The sequence below is a fragment of the Sminthopsis crassicaudata genome, chromosome 6 (genome assembly GCF_048593235.1).
Source record: "Sminthopsis crassicaudata isolate SCR6 chromosome 6, ASM4859323v1, whole genome shotgun sequence".
Taxonomy (NCBI): domain Eukaryota; kingdom Metazoa; phylum Chordata; class Mammalia; order Dasyuromorphia; family Dasyuridae; genus Sminthopsis; species Sminthopsis crassicaudata.
The window spans coordinates 79,033,331-79,055,266 of NC_133622.1; the positions used below are offsets into that span (position 1 = coordinate 79,033,331).

Consider the following 21,936-nt stretch of genomic DNA (forward strand, 5'->3'; position numbering starts at 1 on the left):
CCTTAATTGTTTTGTTTGCAAACAAGAACCTTTTCAATTTTTTCTATAAATACTTAAGAATAATATGTTAGCATTTCTATTACCAGCAAAACACAGAAGAAAGAGAAATTCTATTTAAAATAACTTCAGATAGTATAAAATATTTGAGAGTTTACCTGCAAAGACACACACAGGAACTATAGGAACATAATTACAAAACACTTTTCACACAAGTAAAGACAAATCTCAACAACCAGAGAAATATTAATTGTTCATGAGTAGGCTGCGTAAACATAATAAAAATGAAAATACAATATACATTATTTGTTTAATGCTATGCCAATCAAGCAACCAAATAATTACATTATAGAGTTAGAAAAATAATAACAAAATTCATATAAAAAAGGTCAAAAATATCAAAGGAAACAATGGGAAAAAAATGAAAGAAAGTAGCTCAGCAGGACCAAATCTCAAACTATACTAGAAATTTGTGGTGCTGGGTAAGAAACAGTAATTGATCAAGGAAAAAAAATAGGTATATCATACATATAGAAATGAAGGACCAGAGTAATTTAGTGTTTGATAAACCCAAAGATTCATAAGCAAAAGCTTATGATATTATGGGAGCATGGGAAAAAAATCATCTGTCATATCTATGTAAAGAATGAGATAATGAACCAAGAAGAGAAAGAATCACAGGAGGTAAAACAATTTTTATTACATTAACTTAAAGTTTTTGCACCAATTTAACCAATGCAACAAAAATTAGAAAAATTGAAGAAAACATTTTATTACTAGTTTCACTAATAATGGCCTTATTTCTCAAATATATAAAGAACTAACCCAATTTTAAAATATGAGTCATTTCCAGATTGATAAATGGTAAAATGAAAGGACACAGTTTTCAGAAGAAATCAAAGCTAACAAAAAACTCCAAATCCTTAATAATTAGAGAAATGCAAATGAAAATAACCTCAGGTCAATCAGATTAGCTAATATGAGAGAAAAAAAAAGATAAATAATGCTGGAGGGTTTGTGGAAAAGCAGGGACATTCATAAACTACTGATGGAGTTGTGAACTGTTTTAACCATTAAAAAATAAACTATATAAAAAAGAAACTATGCCCAAGGAGCTATAAAATTGTATATAACTTTTAACAATTCATTAATAAAACTTCTATATATGTACTCCAAAGAGATCAAAGAAAAAAATAAAGGACCCATATGTACAAAAATAGTGATAACAGCTTTTTATGTGCTAGTAAAAAACTAGAAACTGAGGGGATACACAAAATGGAAATGGCTGAAAAAGGTGAGATACATAATTGTGATGGAATATTGATTGCTGTGCTGTAAGAAATGAAGATTGTTTCAGAAAAACTTAGAAAGATTTATAAGAACTTCTGCAAAATGAACTTAGCAAAATTGAGAGAGCAATGTACATGATAATAGTAACATGGTAAGGATGATCAACTGTGAGATATTTAGATGTTCTGATTAATACAATGATCTAGGACAATCCAAAAGGACTCATTAAACAAAAAAACAAACAAACAAAAACTAACTATACATTTCTGGAAAAAAAACTGATGAACTCTGAATAAAGATTGAAGCTTTTTTTTTTTTTTCAGTTTATTTTTCTTGCTTTTTTTTTCCCCCACAAGGTAATTGTGGAAATATGTTTTAAATATGTTTTATACGTATAATGACCATTGTCTTTCTTGCCTTCTCAGCAGGTAGGCAAGGAGCACAGGGTGGGAGAGAATTTGGAAATTAAAATAAAATTTTCTTAAAATCTAACAATATAAAAATAATAAGATTACTACAACTTTGAGGGAATTCTAATCACCACAAAGATCAAACATTAAAAGTACCAATGATGGAGCATACTAACCACCTCCTGACAGAGAGGTGATAAACTTAAAGTAACAGATAAAACATTTTACAGACAGCCAAAAATTTTCTTCATTTGACTATATATATTCTTTAAAAGTTTTTATGTTTTTCACTGGGGTAGGGAAGAAAGAGTATTTTTTTATTATTTTTAAAAATTTAATTAAAAATCATTGTCCTCAAGTTTTATTCCATAATTGCTATACTGTGTTATTCTATAGTTGCTATGGTTCCATTTAAAAAGCAAGTAAAGGCAAATTAATTCTAGCCCAAATAAAACAGAAAAGAATTTAATTTTTAATCTTAATGTTTAATTTGTACTTTTTAAAAATTCATTAACATTACCCACCAAACAGATGTATCAACCTGATCAGATGAATACTGTTTGTAGTCAAGTTGAGCAAAGAGAGGAAAAAGCACCTGCACTCCTCCAATAGAATGCATAGCACTCTGGATAGAATGTGTCAAAACTGCCTTCACATCCTGATAAAGCAGAAAGCACAAAAAATTAATATCTAATTATTGTTATTACTGTAATTAAAAGAAAAATACAATTAGAATGGCAGAAATGCTATTAAGATAATAAATTTAGTTTTGTTTATAGAATCAGCCATGTAAATACTTCCATAAATAAATACATATATCAATATTAGTGGCACTAGGTGGCTCAGTGAATAGAATGCTGGTCCAGCCTTGAGTCAAGAAGACATAAGTTCAAATCTGATCTCAGACACTAACTAATGTGTGACCCTGGGCAAATGTGTATTTGTCTTAATCCCCCTAGGAAGGAAATAGCAAAACACTCTAGTAGTCTCTGCCAAGAAAATTCCATAAATATAATTGTATGATCCACAGGGTCATGAAGAACCACAAACAACTAAATGGCTAAACAAAAATGTAATTATGTTGTAATGTTTGGGCTAGCTTTCTGAAGGTCCTCCAGAAGGGCATTGGTCTAAGCAGGATAGACACCATGAAAATGGTCTACATTCTTTATTCTGACCCAGTCTTGCTCTTAGTGCAGGAGGCATGAGAGCCATCAGGAGCCTGGTCAAAGACAGAATATATATCTTCCAGTCCTTCTTAGCCCTTATATACCTTATCGTAATGACATCATTACAGCATACTGATTATGTTGAACTAGAGAACCATTACAACATATGCTAAGTACTAAGTATATGTGAACTAGAGAACCATTATCTCATCAATTCTACTGAGTTAACACCTTGTTTTAAGTATACTTTTCCAGAATTCCTGCCCTCTACACTATGGGATATTATTTAAACACTGCCCATTCAAAAATATTCTGAGAAGTGTATCATACCTGGAGCATAAGAGCATGAGGTGAATGAACAAATATAGAAGGGTTATCCTTGGGTGATGATTCAAGACATAGCTGGGCATCAGTAGCCCGTGGATTGTATGTGAATGCAATAGCACTGGACAGTTTACCATCATAAAGCAAAAGTTTGTGATGCTCAGCAAGGAAGAGGTCACTTTCTGCTTTGAATTTAAAAGTACCCTAAAAAAAAATTTAAAAAAACTTTAGGATAGTATGTTGTGAAGCATGAGTCAATAATAAGTCTACAGAATTATTAAGGAAATATATAACTAATGAACTTTTCTAGCAATACTGACAATCTTTGCTGGTTATTCTACAGTAATAATTTCTAAAATGACAGAATTCATTAAGCATCAACTATTTGCAGAAATATCACACTTGTTATTGACAGCCATAAAAAATTATAGTAAGACTAATTCTGTATTTTTAAACAGGTAATGCAAATCAATAATACTAATCCTAGAGTACAAAAGATTTCATGTTTAGCACCATATAAACTTTATTCTTCCATAACAAAACACAAAATGTAAATATTCCCAACTAAAAAACAAAACAAAAAAAAAAACAACCCGAAACTCACAACAATTTTTGATAGTCTTCAAACTGTAACTGTTCAAAACAGCAAGAAGAATAAATGGGTGATTTTTTTTGTTCCCTTTGTGTCCTGGTTCTATAGTTTTATATTTTACAACATATGAAATAGATTTCTATCTAGAATGTCAGAATAATTTAAGAGGTTGGCATTAAATTTATCAGATGGTTACATTCTTTCTCAGAATGTATTCTAATACATTCTAAGAAGAATTTTTGAAAATTCTTCTTAGAATATATTAAAAAAGCAAAATGTTTAAATAAAGATAAGACAAAATAGTAATAAAGGTAGTTTTTAACCCCTAATATAATTTTCTTAAGAATAATACCCTGTGGAAATGGGTATCTTTGACAAAAAAGATCTAATTCAGTTCCAATTGATCAATGATGGACAGAATCAGCTACACCCAGAGAAGGAACACTGGGAAATGAGTATGAACTGTTTGCATTTTTGTTTTTCTTCCCAGGTTATTTTTACCTTCTAAATCCAATTATTCTTGTGCAACAAGAGAACTGTGCAGTTCTGCACATATATATTGTGTCTAGGATATGCTATAACATATTTAACATGTATAAGACTGCCTGCCATCTAGGGGAGGGGCTGGAAGGAAGGAAGGGAAAAGTGGGAACAGAAGTGAGTGCAAGAGATAATGTTGTAAAAAATTACCCATGCATATATTCTGTCAATAAAAAGTTATAATAATAAAAAATAAATAAAAAAATAAAAAGACCCACAGGGGGGAAAAAATGATACCCTGAGAAATCTATCTTACCCGCAGGAAAATAAAAGGGGAATGGTATATGGGAAAGAAGAATGATAAAAGAGAACATATTGGAGGGAAAAGTGGTCAGTAGCAAAACACTTTTGAGGAAGGACATAGTGAAAGGAGAGAAAGAATAAATGGGGGGGGGAATATTATTAGCTGTAGTAATTGTAAAAAAAAAAAATTCAAAGCAAGTTTCTCAGAAAGAATATTCTTGTTCTTTGGGAAATGATGAGCTGGATGCTCTCAGGAAAAGAACAAACAAACAAAAAAAACCTGCAAAGTCCTCCATAAACAAAGTAAAATGTATCATATACAAAGTAATAGCAATTTTCTGGGATGACCATCTATAAATAACAGTTATTTTCAATAGTACAATCATCCACAACTTCTCTGAAGGTCTTAAATGATGAAAAATCCTATTCATACCCAGAGAAGGAATTGATTGCATCTGACTACAGATCGAAGCATTCTTTATTTCTCTGTCTCCTCTTTATTTTTACCTTAAATTTTCTTGAGAGTTCTTATTTTCATTAGGATGGGAGATGTTTTCTTTCACAACTTGACTTTTGTGGAAAAAGTTTTGCATAACCTCATAAGTGGTTTCTTAATTATGGGTCAGAATAAGGAGAGAACCTAAAACTCAAAAATCTTAAACTGAAAAATCTTTTTTTTAAAAATTGTTTTGAATGTAACTGGGGAAAATGTTAAATAAATAAAGTTGATTTTTTTTAAGTGATACTCTGCATTACTTAAAAAGGAAATTTAATTCTTACTTTGGAAAGCTACATTTCAGTGTCTTTGAGCTAGCAGTAATTTCCAGGAAAAAGAAAAATTCTATTGTTTTACCCACTTATTCTTTAGGATTAGATTATTTAATTTACCATTAATTGATTTATTTTTCCTTGGCCCTTTATTACAAGTAAGTTTTATTGCATCAAAATCTGAAAAGGATGCATTTACTATATCTGCCTTTCTGCATTGATTTTGAGGGTTTTGTGCCCTAATACATGGTCATTTTTTGTGTAGGTTCCATCTACCGCCAAGGAAAAAAAGCATATTCCAGAAAGAAAAATTCTGTGGGAGTTGAGAAAATGCATTTCAAAAGCATTTCCTTTCTTTTTTTATTTTAAATAACTTGAAAACAAGAGATATAATCCCTTATCAAGATCTATATGCACAATTTAACAAGAAAAGTCAAGACATATAAACACTGCCTTTGTAATTTGTGAGTTTAGAAATATTCTAATCCACTCTTATCTGTTAAAAAAAAAACTTACATGAACACACAATGGGAGCCAGAAGAACTGAATAGTGTTTTTGTTTTAGAAATAACTGAAGAGTTTTTAAGGATTATTGTAAAGTGACTATAGCATAAATTAATGCATCAAATAAGACATTTTTAAATAAATTTAATTCACTTTCTGCTCTAAAGATAAGTTGGACAATAAAATGAAATCAGCACTTTTTTACTATTCAGGTAACAAAACATTTAGTCAGTCAAGACAAATAAGAATATAATTATTTCTAAAGATATTCTAAGGAAAAAAAACCATTATGAGAATCAGATTTAATAAACTCTCAGCAATGACTTCAATTACTATATTTCTTCAACTAACATCTTCCCACATTTATAGCTTCAGAATTAAATGCTCCCTTAAGCACTTTGTAAAAATTGTTACTTTAATATGATACCTTCCAAGGTTAATTTAAATAAATATTTATAATCTCTTAAAATTCACTAGGTAAAATAGATCTCAATATACAAGTAAGCATAAATTTTATCCAGAAATAAAAGATGTGGTAAGAAAAGTGTTTTAAGGTAAGTCACTAGGGAATTAAGTCCATGACGTGTTTAGTCACTAGCTATAATAAGATGGTCAGAGTTTAGAAGAAGGGTTTATGGGTCTTCTATTTACTAGAGTAACACCATCTCCAACAATCTCTCCCATAAAAAATAAGACAGTTAGGTGACACAATGGATATAGAGCTAAACCTGAAGTCAGGAAGATCCAAATTCAAATTCAACCTCGGATATTTATTGTCTATGTGACACTCAGTAGGTTGCTTGCTCCAGGTTCCTCAACCGTAAAATGAGGATTATAATAACACCTATCTTAAAGAGTAGTGAGGTTCAAAAGTGCCTGACAAATAGGAGGTGCTTAATAAAGGCTAGCTCCTTCCCCTTCCTAAACTTTCTATGAAACATTTTAGAATTTTGAAATAACAAATTAATATGTAAGGAGTCAGCTATAAAGAGTTTGTTTTTTCTTGTTATGGCTTAAAAAAAATTAATAAGGTACAGAGAAAGAGAAAGAAGAGGAATTCTTTGTTCATAAAATTATTGTAACTTTTATCTTTATAAAGATGAAGAGAGGTTTTTTTAAGGCTTCAAAAACATTTAAGTTGCTATCCTGAATAAACTAAATGGTATAGAATGATGCTTTCAAAATCAAAGAAAAATTATTTGCAATTAGCTAAGGTTTGAGGTGATGGTGGCTATGATCGATATTGTGAATGATGATGTATCTTTTTTGCTATTTATTTCATTGTTGACAAATTATAAATTCAATACCTTTAACACATATTTAAACCTAGGAGATTAAAGGGATTTAAAATAGATAATAAGTAGAAAGACAGATAGATTTCAAATGTTACAGAATCTTCATTATGTTTCATATAATTTATACTTAAAAGCTACACATAGAAATACAAACAAATACATGGAATAATAATGAGTAATTAATTTGGGGGGAAAACTAGCTTTTTATTAGTTTATTAAATAAATAATGGGAAGAAATTAGGAAATTAGTTGAATAATTGGTAGATTTTTTTAATAATGAGGAGAAACATATATTCTATAAATCTAGCCCTATATTACCATAGCATTTAGGAAAAGATTAAATATGGATTAAGTCAAATAATAGACTGTAGGGTAATCATAGTTACTCTTTTACCCCCATAACCCTTGTTACACAACCTTAAATAATTCCCATGAAAATTCTAAATTTTCAATTTACACTGTCATATCTAATAGTTTTTCATGGCAGCAAACATGAAAAATTGGTGCCAAAAGGAAAATTAAGAAACAATACTTATTTCCATTCTCAGATATTGTTTATCCACTATTTGGCCATGCCAATACTGACAATAATTCCTATGTATATTTGAGGGAAGGGTTAGATTTTTGTTTCAAATATTAATAATCTCTACTCCAAGCAAAATCAGTAGCCATTTTCTGAAAATGCTGATGTACATCAATCTCAATTATCATAGAATTTAGATCAGAAAGAAACTTTAGCAATATCTGCCCAACATCTAAATTCATAGATGAAGAAACTAAGACCCAGAGAAGATCAGTAAAACTGCAACCAACTGGTTACAGAACTAGGATTTCAAGTTTAAATATTCTGGCTACTTTCCACCACACTTGGTTGCTTCAATGTAATTCCAAGAATAGGGTTGGACAAGTTGGAAAATTTTTAATGATTTCAAAAGGTGATTAGAGATATAACTCAATAGCTCTCATTTTTTGAACTATTAATTAAAATGAAAACTTTCCCTTTGTAATTGTTCTGGCAAGGCACAAATCTTAAATTTACAACTTAAAAACCATTACCAGAAATCCCACTGAATAAAGGGATACAGGTTGTATCCACACAGAGATAATTTATCCTTTGAAGTATTGAAAACAAGTAAGTCAATTATCTTAAAATTCTATATACAGAGTTCCCACTTATTTTAGGTAAACAAGTTCTTTTCCAAACATTATTGCCTATAAAAGTAAGTTAACTTACCTAAAAACTTTAACTTACTTTAGCAAATGTATGCCATTTCAGGAACAATGAACTTACCTTAATTTGTGGGGAAATGTATTTAAAGAAACATTTATACTCTGCATATTTCACAGCCTAAAGCCAAATAAAGGACCAAGAGTAATCAGTCCAATAGGAACTCATTACTTCCTAAGCAGTATTTTATTATAACATAGGTTACTCAAGACCATCAACAATGTTATTCAAGGTCTAAAATATTCACATTTCCAAAACAAATCATTTAAGTGTTCAGATATGTTAGACTGATTAGGCTGAAATATAAAAATACCTTGTATCCCAACCCTAGTTGATAAACAGCAAAAATCTGAGCAGCATTGAGAGCTTCACTGAAAAGGTAAACAGCAGTCATTTGCCCACAAAACACTCTATTGGCATCTGCAGTTTCTGAAGACCCTAAGAAGCACTTATCAAATGTCTGTAGAAAAAATACAAGAGAACTTTAAGTTAATCATAATGAAAATGGTAAAAAGTTCTGTTTACTGGTAAAGTTAATAGGAAAATCCTAATATAGTTTATTTAAATTTGGAAAGAAAAAAAATTACATTTTAATTTCACTATAATTCCTTTATCCTATGTATTTTTTTTGCATTTAAAAATATTATTCTGAAAAATGGTTTGCAGGCTTTGCCAAAGTATCAAAGGTGTCCAAAATAGAAAAAAAGGACAAAAATTCCTGAGATCAAGCCTGGACAGATAAATTTTATGATTCTAGGAACTATTATTTTTTGGTAAACTGATGACTAACATATTAGATTCTCTAAAAATATATACCAACCATGAAAGAAGATTACATTACTACATTAACATTTAGTTTTCTGTCAACTTATTCTACCTACTGACAATCCTCTTCTTTATTAATTAAAAAAATAACATGAACTGGAACAGCTAGACAGTGCAGTGCAAGAAGCAAAAGCCTTGGAATCAGAAGGACCTGATTTCAAATCTGGTCTCAAGACACTTAACCCTTCCTAGCTGTGTAACTCTGGGCAAGCCATTTAATCCCAATTGCCTGGGAAAAAATAATTAAAAAAAAAAAAAAAAAAAAAAGCCATGAATTAGGATATTAACTGTCTTAAATTATCCTAAAAAAAAAAAAGAATAAATAAATTTATATTGCTCATTTTATTCCATCAAAAGAATGATTTTAAGAGTCCATACTTCTATTTTAAACTTTCAGTTATTATTTTTAAATATTTTAAACTACTCACATCACTAGTATTGACGAACCATGTTATCTCTCCATATGAAGCGAGTTCTCCATTCACATAACACCTAAGTTCACTGTTCTTCCAGCGGTTATAAATGTGCACTATTGTTACCATGTACCACTGAACAAACAAAAATAGAAATCACTAAAAAATCATAATTCATGTTTAAAATTAAGTTGTACTTATATCAACTGGTAGCCACATAGTGAAAGTATGTGCAGATAATATAAAAATATTTGTGAAAAAGGAACACAGTACAGTGATCACCTTAAGAGTTATATTCAAGCCACAGCTATATAATTGCCAATATACCCCAGAGCTTGTAAACTGAAATGAGTAGTCAGGCTAAAGTAATCTCTAAGTTTCCTTCAAGCTCAAAATCCCATGACACAAGACAGTCAAGAACAAACAGCTCTCTGACATAATTGTTTCCTCATCTGAAATTTAAAAAGATCTAGGAGGCTTTCAAGTTAAAAGGCTTCATTCATATAAAAACATTTAGAAAAGCAATTTGATTTAGCTATTAGTATATAATAAAATGGTAACAGAAATTTAGACAGAATGCTATGGTAGCATTGCTAGTTTTAATAAAAATGCTATTTTGTATAACAAAACTACTCAAATATTAAGCCCTATCACAAGTTATATAATAGGGTAATAGTGTTGGACTTAAGATGTCTCAAATGAAAATATTCACATGCCGAAAAATGGCATCATATAAATGTCATATTTACTTAGCACCTATAAGGTGATTTTATATGCTCTATAGAACCTAAAATGTGTTTGCAAACTTCAAACAATTGAAACAAAATCCCTGCATGTAGTAATTTTCCAAATTTAAAGCTATACTAATAAGCATGTTTTTCTAATTCTATTAATACCATAACTTCCAATAGTACTTTTTTTCTGGACAATGGGCACAGATTTTTTTCAGAAATATAAATTGACATTTTTATAATGTTCTCAAAAGCAAAGTTTAGTAGTTAATTTAATTGTTGTACTTCAACTTTGTTTTCTCTTAGTAGAAATATGGGTACTACTCCAGTCATCCTATAGGTTCAAAACCATCATTTATACTAAGCAACATAATTACTTACAAAAAATGACAAAACAAATATGTTACCATAATTAAGAAAGTCTAAAATAATTTACTGAATACCTTCTGTGGCTTGAAATCAAATTTCACACAATGCTGGAACCCTTTTCCTTTGGATTTTATTGCAGTTATAATCAAACAACCTCCAACAAAGTGAGCAGAATATCCAAGTCCTTTGTTTGTTCTGAAACTATAGGAGAGAAAAAATTTTATTTTTTCTTTAAGATTTTTTATAAATTTCCAAAACAAATTAATAACCCTGTCCAAATTAAAAATACATACCAATATAAATAAGGCTTATCCTTATCCACGTTGATGTTATTTACAGGATCCATTCTTAGCCAGGTATGAAAGGTAAATCCATTCTGGTATGGCCATTTTGCTATAGGAGGTAATGCAATAGCCTAGAGAAGAAGGTTTGAATCACTCAAAAAGCTAGTATTCAATGTAACTATCTCTTAAATACTTTACTACAAAATCTGCATTTTAAATGTAACTAAAGAGAGCTGGGGCAGCTAGATAGTACAGTGAATACAGAATCAGGCCTCTCAGGAAGATTTGTCTTTAACAATTTGTTAAAATTTGACTTCAGATACTTACTAGCTATGGGACCCTGGAAAAGTTTTAACCCTGTTTTATCTCAGTTTCCTCATCTGTAAAATGAGTTGGAGAGGGAAATGGCAAACTACTCCAATAACTTTTAAAGAAAATCCCAAATAGACTAAGAGTCAGACACAACTGGAAAAAAAATTGTTTTCAAATATATACTGAGTTTTAAATGTGATAAATTTGACAATTCTGGTCAAGAGTACTGAATATTTACATGATCTACATTGTCGCATAGCTACTATTAATCATAAGTAGGACATAAATCCAGCTAACCAAGGTTAGCTCTCTATTCACTATGAAACTCTGCCATGTTTCCTGTTCCTAAAACAAATTCCCTACTCATATATGTCTCAAAGAATCCTTGGATTCCTTCAAGAATTGGCTTGAGTGCCTTCTCTTATGAGCACAATCTTTCTTGATCCTTCTTGGGTTTTTTTAATCTTTTACTACTTCCCAAAATTATTTTTATTTATTGTTTTACATTTTATATGTCCCAAAAGATTATAAGGCACTGGAGGGACAGCAGATATTTTTTATGATCATTGCAAGTACTACCACCATGGCTTGCCTATTGTGGGTATTAAAAAGTTTCTTAAACTTATAAAATTGGATTTTGATATTTTGTCACAATAATATAATTTTACTAGGCTGGGACATGGAAAGGGTAGGGAAGCACTGGTCTTTATCTATGATTTGGAAGCTCTTGGGCAGATAAGCCAATATTCCACAAATATAATCTTACATAAAAGTGTAGGGCACCAAAACGTTAAATGACCCAGCCAGGATCACACAGACACTATATGTGGGCAGTGAACCTGTTGTGAAGGTTGATTGTTTACCCATTCACACTTGCCTCTATCCTGAGAAATACATATAAAGATAAGATGCTAAAAAAAAAAAAAAACTGTCACCAACTAGCTTTAAAATATCTAATACTCAAAGAAAATATTAGGAAGATCAACAATAACACTTTCAAAATATCAAAAAAGTTTTATTGATGATGTTAAAACAACTAACAATTATTTGTATAATCAATACCACAAGTCTGCAAATGAAGGATTCCAGAAAACAAAACAGTCCTAAAACACTTAACAATCCAAATATTAATTTTAAAAACATTCCTATCTTTTGAAGCAAACATTTAATTATATCCAACTGGGAATCAAAAGAGAAATTAACTTCAACCTCCCTCCCCCCCCCCCTGTAATTGAGGTTAAGTGACTTGCCCAGGGTCACACAGCTAGAAAGTATTAAGTGTCTGAGGACAGATTTGAACTCGAGTTTTCCTGACTTCAGGGCTGCTGCTCTATCCACTGTGCCACTTAGCTGCCCCAAATTAACTTTTTTTAAAGATAGAAGATTGTGCTCAAAAATAGAAGAGAATGAAAAAATTCAGGAAAAAAAGATCTGAACAAAATTTAAGATGGCAAATGTATTGGGATAGGTTTGGGACGACAGGCTAATAAGCATTAAGTAACAATTCCTGATTATTTTAGGCCAAGAACTTGGTCAAAATGGGGATGACTTGCGTCAAGCTCCCATATTCCCACAACAACAGTGTGAGCTGTTCTGAATTGATTTTGCCCTTAGAAATTTTTAGTTTTGGGAGGTATAGAGGGAAGGGGATACAGGGAAAGTTCCTGAGATTCCAGGGAACTTCTTTATTAACTATTTTTAGTCTCTTACTTGGATCTTTTTCCTTCTCTTACCTTCCTATAGCACTTCTTAAGCCACTGGAAATCACTCTCACTCAAGAATTTTGGATATATTTTTATTAAAGAATTGTCGTCCTACACCAAAGAATTCTGAGGGATTTACAGCATTTGTCAATATAATGTGACCTCATCGATTGTACAATTACTATTTTTTTCATTCTTCTCCAGTACTTTGTAAAAATAAAGCTAATTTTTGATATTTCTTTTTAAATACTAACGACTATTTAGGTGTTAAGGGACAAGTCAATTCTCCAAGAGCCTCCACAGCTGTGGATCATAACATGTGAAGGAGTTTCAAGGCAGCCTTTGCTGACACAGGTGTTGCTAGTGGACTGGGAATGAGATAAAGTGGAGGCAAAGGAAAGAGGAGAAAGGTCAGACAATGCAACGGCCTATCAGTCAGAGAGGTCAGAGAACAGCAACTGCCTCTCAACCTCCTTGTATCGTCCTTTCACAAGAGGAGATTTATTCTGGGTTGGATCTCCAGCAGCCACTGTTAGGTGGCTCCCGTGTATTCTAACAGCTCTCCTGTGTATTCCAACATTTAAATTTTGTTCTCTTGGAAAACACAAGAAGTCAGCATCAATAAAATTAGTGTAGTATGCTCTAGATAATTAATCCAACTCACTCTAACAGATGAGAACAATATTAGTACTATTCAAGGGAAAGTGGTAAACAGAAAATAAAGGATCTAAAGCTGAAATCTGCAGAGAAAGCTCAAAGGAAAAAAAAAGTAAAATAAAATAATGTAAACTATTTTAAAAAAAATAACTTAAAGTGTTTAACAAAAACAGGACACATTTATTTCATAGTTAAGAGTAACTTACTGCAGCACTTTTCCCTGGAAAATTGAAAAAGGCATCAGGACCATATTTCTGAGGCATGTGTTTTAACACGGACAGTAACTTCCCAGCATGAGGAGGCTGTTAAAATAAACAATCTAATCTATATATTTTAAAACATACATAAGAACAACAATGTTCTAACTAAAGTAGATTAAAATATGCTTTTTTGAAACTTTTTCCAATGCTTTCAAAGAAATTTATTTTCTGACAGATGAGCATTCATCACAATTGAGATATCTCAAATGAGCAAAGTACAATACTTCATAGAAGTCATTAGTATTCTACGTAAAAACAGTTACTACTCAGAGTTTCTCTTTATGGCCCCTATCCATGCCAGATTGTCATTTTTTTGGTACCTTAACAAAAAAATTAAAAATAATTTTTACATAAACTCAAGGCTTTTCCCTAAAGTTTTATGCTTGGTTCAATCAACAGTCAGGCTAATGGTCAGAAACTAAATAAATGGATGAATGAATGAATAAAACTTTAATTGTTTACTATATTCAAAGGGCTATAGATACAAATAACAAAAATCTCTAGCATTTACATAACCCTCTAAAGTTTCAGAAAACACATTAAGCATTTTACATATGATATCTCATTTCAAAAAGATAAGCAAAATAATTCCTGCACTTAAGTAAAATAAATTAACAAAGTTCTATCCATACACCCAAACAATGAAATTTTTTGAAAGCTTACTTTTCCTGTCAAGGTAAAGTATGATCCATAAATGATATGGTATGGGGAAAGGAAGTTCAATTTGGACTCAAAGGACCTGGGTTAGAATTACAATTCTGACACTTAATAACTGTGTTGTGACCAATCACTTAATTTCTCAGGGGCTCAGATCGGGACTACATACATAAATCTTATGTCCCTCCCTCCCTAAATATATGATTCTATCATCTTATGAAACATGCTCAATCTTTCCACAAAATGAAAACAAGCAAAACAGATGTAGATTATGGCTTTCCACTATAACAGTAAAAAGTTTGATTTTAATTGGATCAAGTTATAGATAAAATCATTGATTCATATTTTTTTAAAGTAGGCAAATGCTTGCTATGATGTCAGAATAAGTTAAATAACTCTATAGATAAAAGGTAAAAGGGTAAAGAAAGCAAAAAATTGAGTAAAACGTATATTCTTAAGTATTAAGGCAGGTTTTAAATTTCACTTCCCCATTAAGAGGGTAATTTGCAATTACCACCACTTCATTTCCTTTAAGACATCGCAGTTTCTTTTGCCAAGATCAGATTCAAAGGCTTATGGCAGGTAAGAATTAAAGCAGATTATAGTGCTTTCTACATCTGAAATAAATAAATACTGAAAATGTTTCTCTTACAACTTCTTCCTTTAAAGAAGTAACAAGTAACTTTAACAATTACTCACATCTGAGAGACTCGTAAAAGTAGCTAATATAACTTAAAAAAAAAAAAACTAATAAAATGATAAACATTTTTCACTACAAGAATATTAAGTAAGAAGTTACCATCTTTCACAAAATCTGTCAACAAATATTTATTTAGCATTTTGTTCCAGACACCATGCTCAAAGAAAAGCAAAAATATGGTTCTTAGCCTCAAGGAGCAACATTCTAGGAGGGGAAAAAATATTCATACAAGTATGTACATAAAAGATATATGTAGTGTAAATGAAAGACAACTCCAGATAAAAGGTACAATGACATATACAGACACTTTTAAGACACTGAACTTGTTATTGGAAACAAAGGGACACAGCATATATATGGCTAACCTTAAAAATTTGTCTACTTGCGTTTAGTTCAAGGCCACTCACATTATTCTCTAATAAAAGTTTTTCAAGTAGCAGTGGTCCCATTCTTAAGGCTAGAAAATAAGAATTCCAGGGAACTATACAATTTTTTTATACACATAAATCACCTACCTCAACTATCCAACAAAATAACAACATAATTGCATGGAAAATATACAATCAATCAACGGTTGGATTGTCAATGATGCCTAATAATAATAGAATGAAGAACACTGTATGACCTTAAATTCAATTCTGGGAGGCACACATTTTTCTAAAGTGCCAGTCCCATCCACTTTTTCATTCGTTTTTCTTTCAATCTGGAGAATGAGGGCAGAGAGAAGGGGAAAAGGATGTAGTATTACTAAGGTAACATGATGAAGATCAATAAAATAATACCACTTTGAATCCATCTTTTTTGCTTAATTCTAGAAATGAATTCAAGATGTGTTGAAGAAAGATCAGATAGTTTCAGAGTCCTTCTTATGATAGCACCTTTTTTCTAACTATATCTTTGTGATACCAGAGGTATAAAGGAGATGAAAGGAGGAGAAATTGTAAAAGAAATAGGAATCCAAATAAATAAAAACCATCTGAAGACACTTGTCTTCATTATTTTCAAAATGGACATTTAAAAGAAAAAAAATACAGCTTTCTATAAATACCAAATGACAATTTTAAAAAAGTGAAGACTAAATATTTTACCCATTGGCCTTTTTCTCCTTGAAGTTTACTGAAGAATAGTTTTAGTTCCCGTACAGTCAAATTATAAGTAGCCAGCACTCCCAACATATCGACCAAAAGATCTGGAGATGGAAGAAGTAAAATTTTTATAATATCATACATCTGTGTTTCACAATAAATAAGATATACTTACCAACTGCAAATGATGAGGTCTAGATCTGGGGTACCTAAATGAAATTAGGATTTAATTGAGGTCTAGTGGCAGGTTTGGGGTACAGGGAGTCAAACAGAGCTCTCCTACAACCCCTTTGGATTCGGCGCAAGGATATGTCATGAGGTCTAGTAGCAGTGCAAGAGTCCCCTGTAAAGGAATTTACAGACCCAAAAATCTAGATAAAAGAGGTTTATTATGGGGTTTGGAAGTAAGGTTAAAGTCTAGTTAGTAAAATGTGAACGTTAGGGTTAAGAGGGCACCAGAAACAGTGTTCCAGTGGGCAGAGAGTCCTGGATGACAGGCATGGTGCTGGAATCTTTCTACTCTCTGCAAAGAGAGAGCTCCAGTTTGGCTCTTTTATAATGAGAGATTTAGCTAAAGGAGCCCATGGGTGAAGTCCCAAGTTGGCTCCTCGATGGGTTCACTGAGGGCTAGAATTTCTTGGTGGGGTTTGGGAAACCTGAGCAAATCATTAGAATGGGAGCTAGGACAGCCCCAATTTGGCTCAGATCCCATAGGGGCTGGGTCAAGCCCAAGTTGGCTCAAATCCCATGGGGGACTGGGACAGGCCCAGATCTTCTATTGGAATTCAAAGAGGTGCTTTTGACCAGGATTTGTCAAAGTTCCTAGCTTCTTAAATTGATAGTGCATCATCTAGGAGAGGTTGGGAATCAGAAAGGAATAAATCAATCTGAAAAGACGTTTCTTAAAGGGGCCACAACCTGCATCACAATGAACTTACTTTTCAAGCAATTAAACATAAAAAGAATTAGAAAAAGACATTATTTTAAATATCTATTTTATTTCTTTAAAATGTTCTGCTGGCAGAGAAAGTCATACCTGCAATCATATTGTCAACTTTGTCAATTCTTCTGAGCACTTGTTCAACAAGACCTACTTCGGTACAGGCCTGAAGATTTCTTATACTCTTTTTCAGAATGGCAGTAAACATGCTCCATACTTCTGCTTGGCAAGTAATATCACACTTATCCAAAAGATCCACCATGCAAATAATACTTTCCCCTTCTTGGATGATAAAGTTCATTTCCAAATCAAACTGTCCACCAACCAGCTTCCAAAAAGAAAAGAAACAAAAGTCACTTACTATACACAATACATACACCCCCTGACCAATACACACAAATGTGTGTTAATTCTCTCTACCTTTCTGGTAAATGAGTACATTTATCTAATTATTTCATTTCCTATCAGAAATCTGATGGGGGGGGGGGGGAACTAGACAATAGCTATAGCAAATAATTAAGAGAATTTTTTAAATAAAGAAAAACTCTTATTAAAATTTGAAAATAACAAGCTACCAAAGAAAATAAGGGGCTTTTATACTTAATAGGCAATGGTCAAGCCTTTATTATATGGTGTAGCAGATTGCAACTTCAATCTATTCTCACTGTCTCTCTGTCTCTATTTGTCTCTCTGTCTCTCCCCTCTCCCACTTTCCTCTCCCTCTCTCTTTTTCTTTCTCTCCCCCCTTTTCCCCCAGCCCCTTCCCTGTTTTCAACTTTTCTCTTTGTACTAGCTTTTTCAAATGGCTTTAAACATTTAGCAGAGGATTCAAAATATAACAATGAATTTCTATTTCAAGAAACCAGATATAATAATAGAATACATTGTATTCAGAAGTGCCTATCTTTTCTTTACTTCCTTATAGGTTTTCTTTTGTTTTCTGCTAAGTACTTTTTACTTTTTTCTTTTTTCCCCTTTTCCATGCCCCCACTTTCCTCCCCCAAGCAGGCTACAGTTAAACACAGATTTATTTAAGTATACACAGATATATACAGATACACATATACATACATATATAACATATGCATCTATATATACATATATATAGATACCTATAATCATAAACATATATTCATATAAATCTATGCAACATATTATGCTTGTTTAGTCTGTTTGTCTGATGGAGAGTAACTTCATTCTTCTTAAGTCCAAATCTTTTCATATTTTTCTGAATCCACCAACTCATAGCATCCTATGCTACAACAATATTCCAACCTTATACTATCTAATTGTTTTGAACCAGTCTAAAACAAAATTAATATGGCTGACATAATGTAGATTTTTCTCACTGAATCTTTTTAAACTTTGAATTATACCCTTCTAGATATATGTAAAATTGTTCCTTCATTAACCCTACGGGAGTAGGATTTCAGGACTAAAAGCTCTCCATGTCCATCTAATTCCTCTGTCAGTTACTGCCCTCATTCACACAACTATTGTTTTCACGTTTTTTGTTTTTTGTTTTTTTTAACAGTTTTGCTTTTTAGAATCACATCATTCTCAGCTCTACACCAGTCTTTCTTTTGAACTATTCAATTACCAATGACAATCAAAGATATATATTTTATATTTCCATGTATAAAATGTAAAGAATATCCTTTTTGAATCCTTTGAAATAAGTCTTTGATGTTTATCTTATTTCTCTTGACTCTTATATGTCAAATTTTCTATTAAGTTCAAGATTTTTTACAAGAAAACCTGACAATTTGCTAAATGACTTTTTTTTGTTAGTGTTCAAGATTATGCTTAATTTTGCTAAATATATTTTTAGCTGCAATCCTAACTCTTTGGATCATATTTATTAAGTGTTGCAAGAACTGAAGTTTTGTGTGATTCTAACTGTGGCTCCAACATATTTGAATTAATTTTGGTAGGCTTTGTTGTTGTTGCTTGTAAAATTTTCTTTTGGATCAAGGGGTCTCAAAATTTAATAATGATGCACCTATAAGTTTCACTCTTTCAGGACAATTTTAAAAAATTATTTTTTGTATTATTATATCAAAATTCATTTTCCCTCATAACTTTCAGGTAATCCAAATATGCTTATGTTTTCTCTTCCTGATCTGTTCTCCAGATTGGCTGTTCTTATGAGAAATGTCACATTCTTTTCTATTTTTTTGTTCTTTATATTTTATTATTTCTTGCTCTCTTACAACTTTGCTGGCTTGTCATTTTCCAATTTAATTTTAAAAGAGTCTGGATTTTCAAACTGGAAAAACATTTTTACAGTTAAAGGTTCTGATAAAAGCCTCATCTCCAAAATATATAGAGAATTGACTCTAATAAGAAATCAAGCTATTCTCCAATTGATAAATGGTAAAAGGATATGAACAATTTTCAGATGATGAAATTGAAACTATTTCTATTCATATGAAAATGTGTTCCAAATCACTATTGATCAGAGAAATGCAAATTAAGACAACTCTGAGATACCACTATACACCTGTTAGTTTGGCTAAGATGACAGGAAAAAATAATGATGAATGTTGGAGGAGATGCTGGAAAACTGGGACACTGATGCATTGTTGGTGGAGTTGTGAACAAATCCAACCATTCTGGAGACCAATCTGGAATTATGCCCAAGAAGCTGAATCAGCTACACCCAGAAAAGGAAATGAATGTGGACTACTTGCATTTTTGTTTTCCTTCCCAGGTTATCTTTATCTTCTGAATCCAATTCTTCTTGTGCAATAAGAGAACTGAACGGTTTTGCACACATATATTGTATCTAGGATATACTATAACATATTTAATATGTATATGACTGCCTGCCATCTAGGGGAGGGAGTAGAGGGAGGGAAGGGAAAAGTCGAAACAGAAGTGAGTGCAAGGGATAATGTTGTAAAAAATTACCCATGCATATGTACTGTCAATAAAAAGTTATAATAATAAAAATTTAAAAACAAAACAAAGACTCTGGATTTTCTTTTTTAGTTGGTTGACTTTCTATTCATAATGTTGTGGTTTCTTGGATTTTTCTTTTTGTTTTTGCTCAATGTCTCTTATTTGATTTTTGGTCTTTTTTGAGTTCTTCTATGAATTCTTTTTCTGCAGGTATTGTTACTCTTTGGGGGAAAGAGAAGTTTTGTTTTGTTTTTTTTACTTTAGCATCTTCTTCTGAAGTTAAACACAAGTCTTCCCTATTTGCAAAGTAACTTTTATGTGATTGGATTCTTTCTCCTTTGAATGCTCATTTATTTTTCTTTTTAAAAATTCTCAGGGGGGAGCCAAAGTGGCAAAGAGTAGACAAGTTTTTGAGTACTTCCTGGTTTCCCTCAGAAAAACAAATCAAACCTCTCAATGGTTTTAGAACAACAGAATACACAAATATTTGGAGTATAAAAATTTTCTAGCAGATGACATTCTGGAAGAATTTCAGGAAAGGTCTATCTCAGTTGGGGAGAAGGGGAGAAAGGAGAAGGAAAACATGAAGAGGGTGCAGCCTACTGCAGAGAGGCTTCCATGGGCTGGGAGAAGACTGGGAAGACTGGAACATTTGTTATCTATCCTGATACAAAAGCCAATGGATCAATACACAAGCTGTGATACAACTCAACTACAGAAAGCAAATAGTGAGCCCCTGAACCCCGGCATAACAAGTGAGACGTGGCCATGCCCATTCAGCACAGGAAGGAAGCCTGCAGCACCCACTCCAGGGCAGCTTGAAGCTGCTATCACCTGAAGAGGCATATTGGAACAATCTCCCCTTTGCCCTAAGAGCAAACCTCAACCTTTAAAAATAAGCAAAAAAAGCCAAAAGAGCTCCAACCATACAGAGCTTTTATGAAGACCTCAAACCCTGAGGAATCTAAACCATCTCCAGATGAGTCCCAAAAACTGATATATATTGGTTTCCATCTCACAAGGCTCCCTTGGAAGAATTTAAAAAGCATCTGAAAAGAGAGTTAGATAAAAATTGAGAAAAGAAAAGACAGCTCTGGAAAAAGAAACGCAGAAATTGTCTGAAGGAAATCATTCCTTAAAAAATAGCTTTGGTGAAGTGGAAAAAAAAAACTATTTGAAAAACAGAATTTGTAAAATGAGAAAATATGGAAGTGAAAGACTCAATGAGATATCAAAAATCAGTCAAACAAAACCAAAAAGAAAAGAAAAAACAGAATAAAATGTAAACTACCTCATTAGAAAAAAATTGACCTGGAAAATAAATCCAGGAGAGATAATCTAAGAATTATTAGACTATCTGAAAACCATGATGGAAAAAAAAAAAAGCCTAGACAACATCTTTCAAGAAATCAAGGAAAACTGTCTTAATGTCCTTGAAATGGAGGGTAAAATAGACATTGAAAGAATCCATCAATCATCTCCTGAAAGGAGAGCCCAAAATGAAAACTTCAAGGAATATTATAGCTAAATTCCAGAATTATCAGGTCAAGAAGAAAAGAATTCAAGCATCCAGAAGGAAACAATTCAAATACTAATAAGCCACAATGAGAATTATCCAGGACCTAGCAACTTCCACTTTAAAGGATTGAAGGGCCTGGAATGATATTCTGGAGGGCAAAGGAATGTGGACTGCAGCTAAAAAATCAACTATTCAGCAAAATTAATCATTATCTTTC

At 31.9% G+C, this 21,936-nt stretch overlaps 1 protein-coding gene across 4 annotated transcripts in view; it reads right to left on the reverse strand.

Annotated features, from left to right (window-relative positions):
• Positions 1-21,936, reverse strand: part of LRBA (LPS responsive beige-like anchor protein) — a 742,057-nt gene that overhangs the window by 646,954 nt on the left and 73,167 nt on the right. For all 4 annotated transcript variants that reach the window (XM_074272516.1, XM_074272513.1, XM_074272515.1 and 1 more), the window contains exons 3-11: positions 17,393-17,624; positions 16,360-16,460; positions 13,861-13,956; positions 10,992-11,113; positions 10,773-10,899; positions 9,614-9,733; positions 8,674-8,820; positions 3,197-3,394; positions 2,222-2,355 (exon numbers count right to left, since the gene is read on the reverse strand). In XM_074272516.1, the coding sequence (XP_074128617.1) occupies positions 2,222-2,355; positions 3,197-3,394; positions 8,674-8,820; positions 9,614-9,733; positions 10,773-10,899; positions 10,992-11,113; positions 13,861-13,956; positions 16,360-16,460; positions 17,393-17,624 (1,277 nt within the window). The remainder of the gene's footprint in view (positions 1-2,221; positions 2,356-3,196; positions 3,395-8,673; positions 8,821-9,613; positions 9,734-10,772; positions 10,900-10,991; positions 11,114-13,860; positions 13,957-16,359; positions 16,461-17,392; positions 17,625-21,936) is intronic.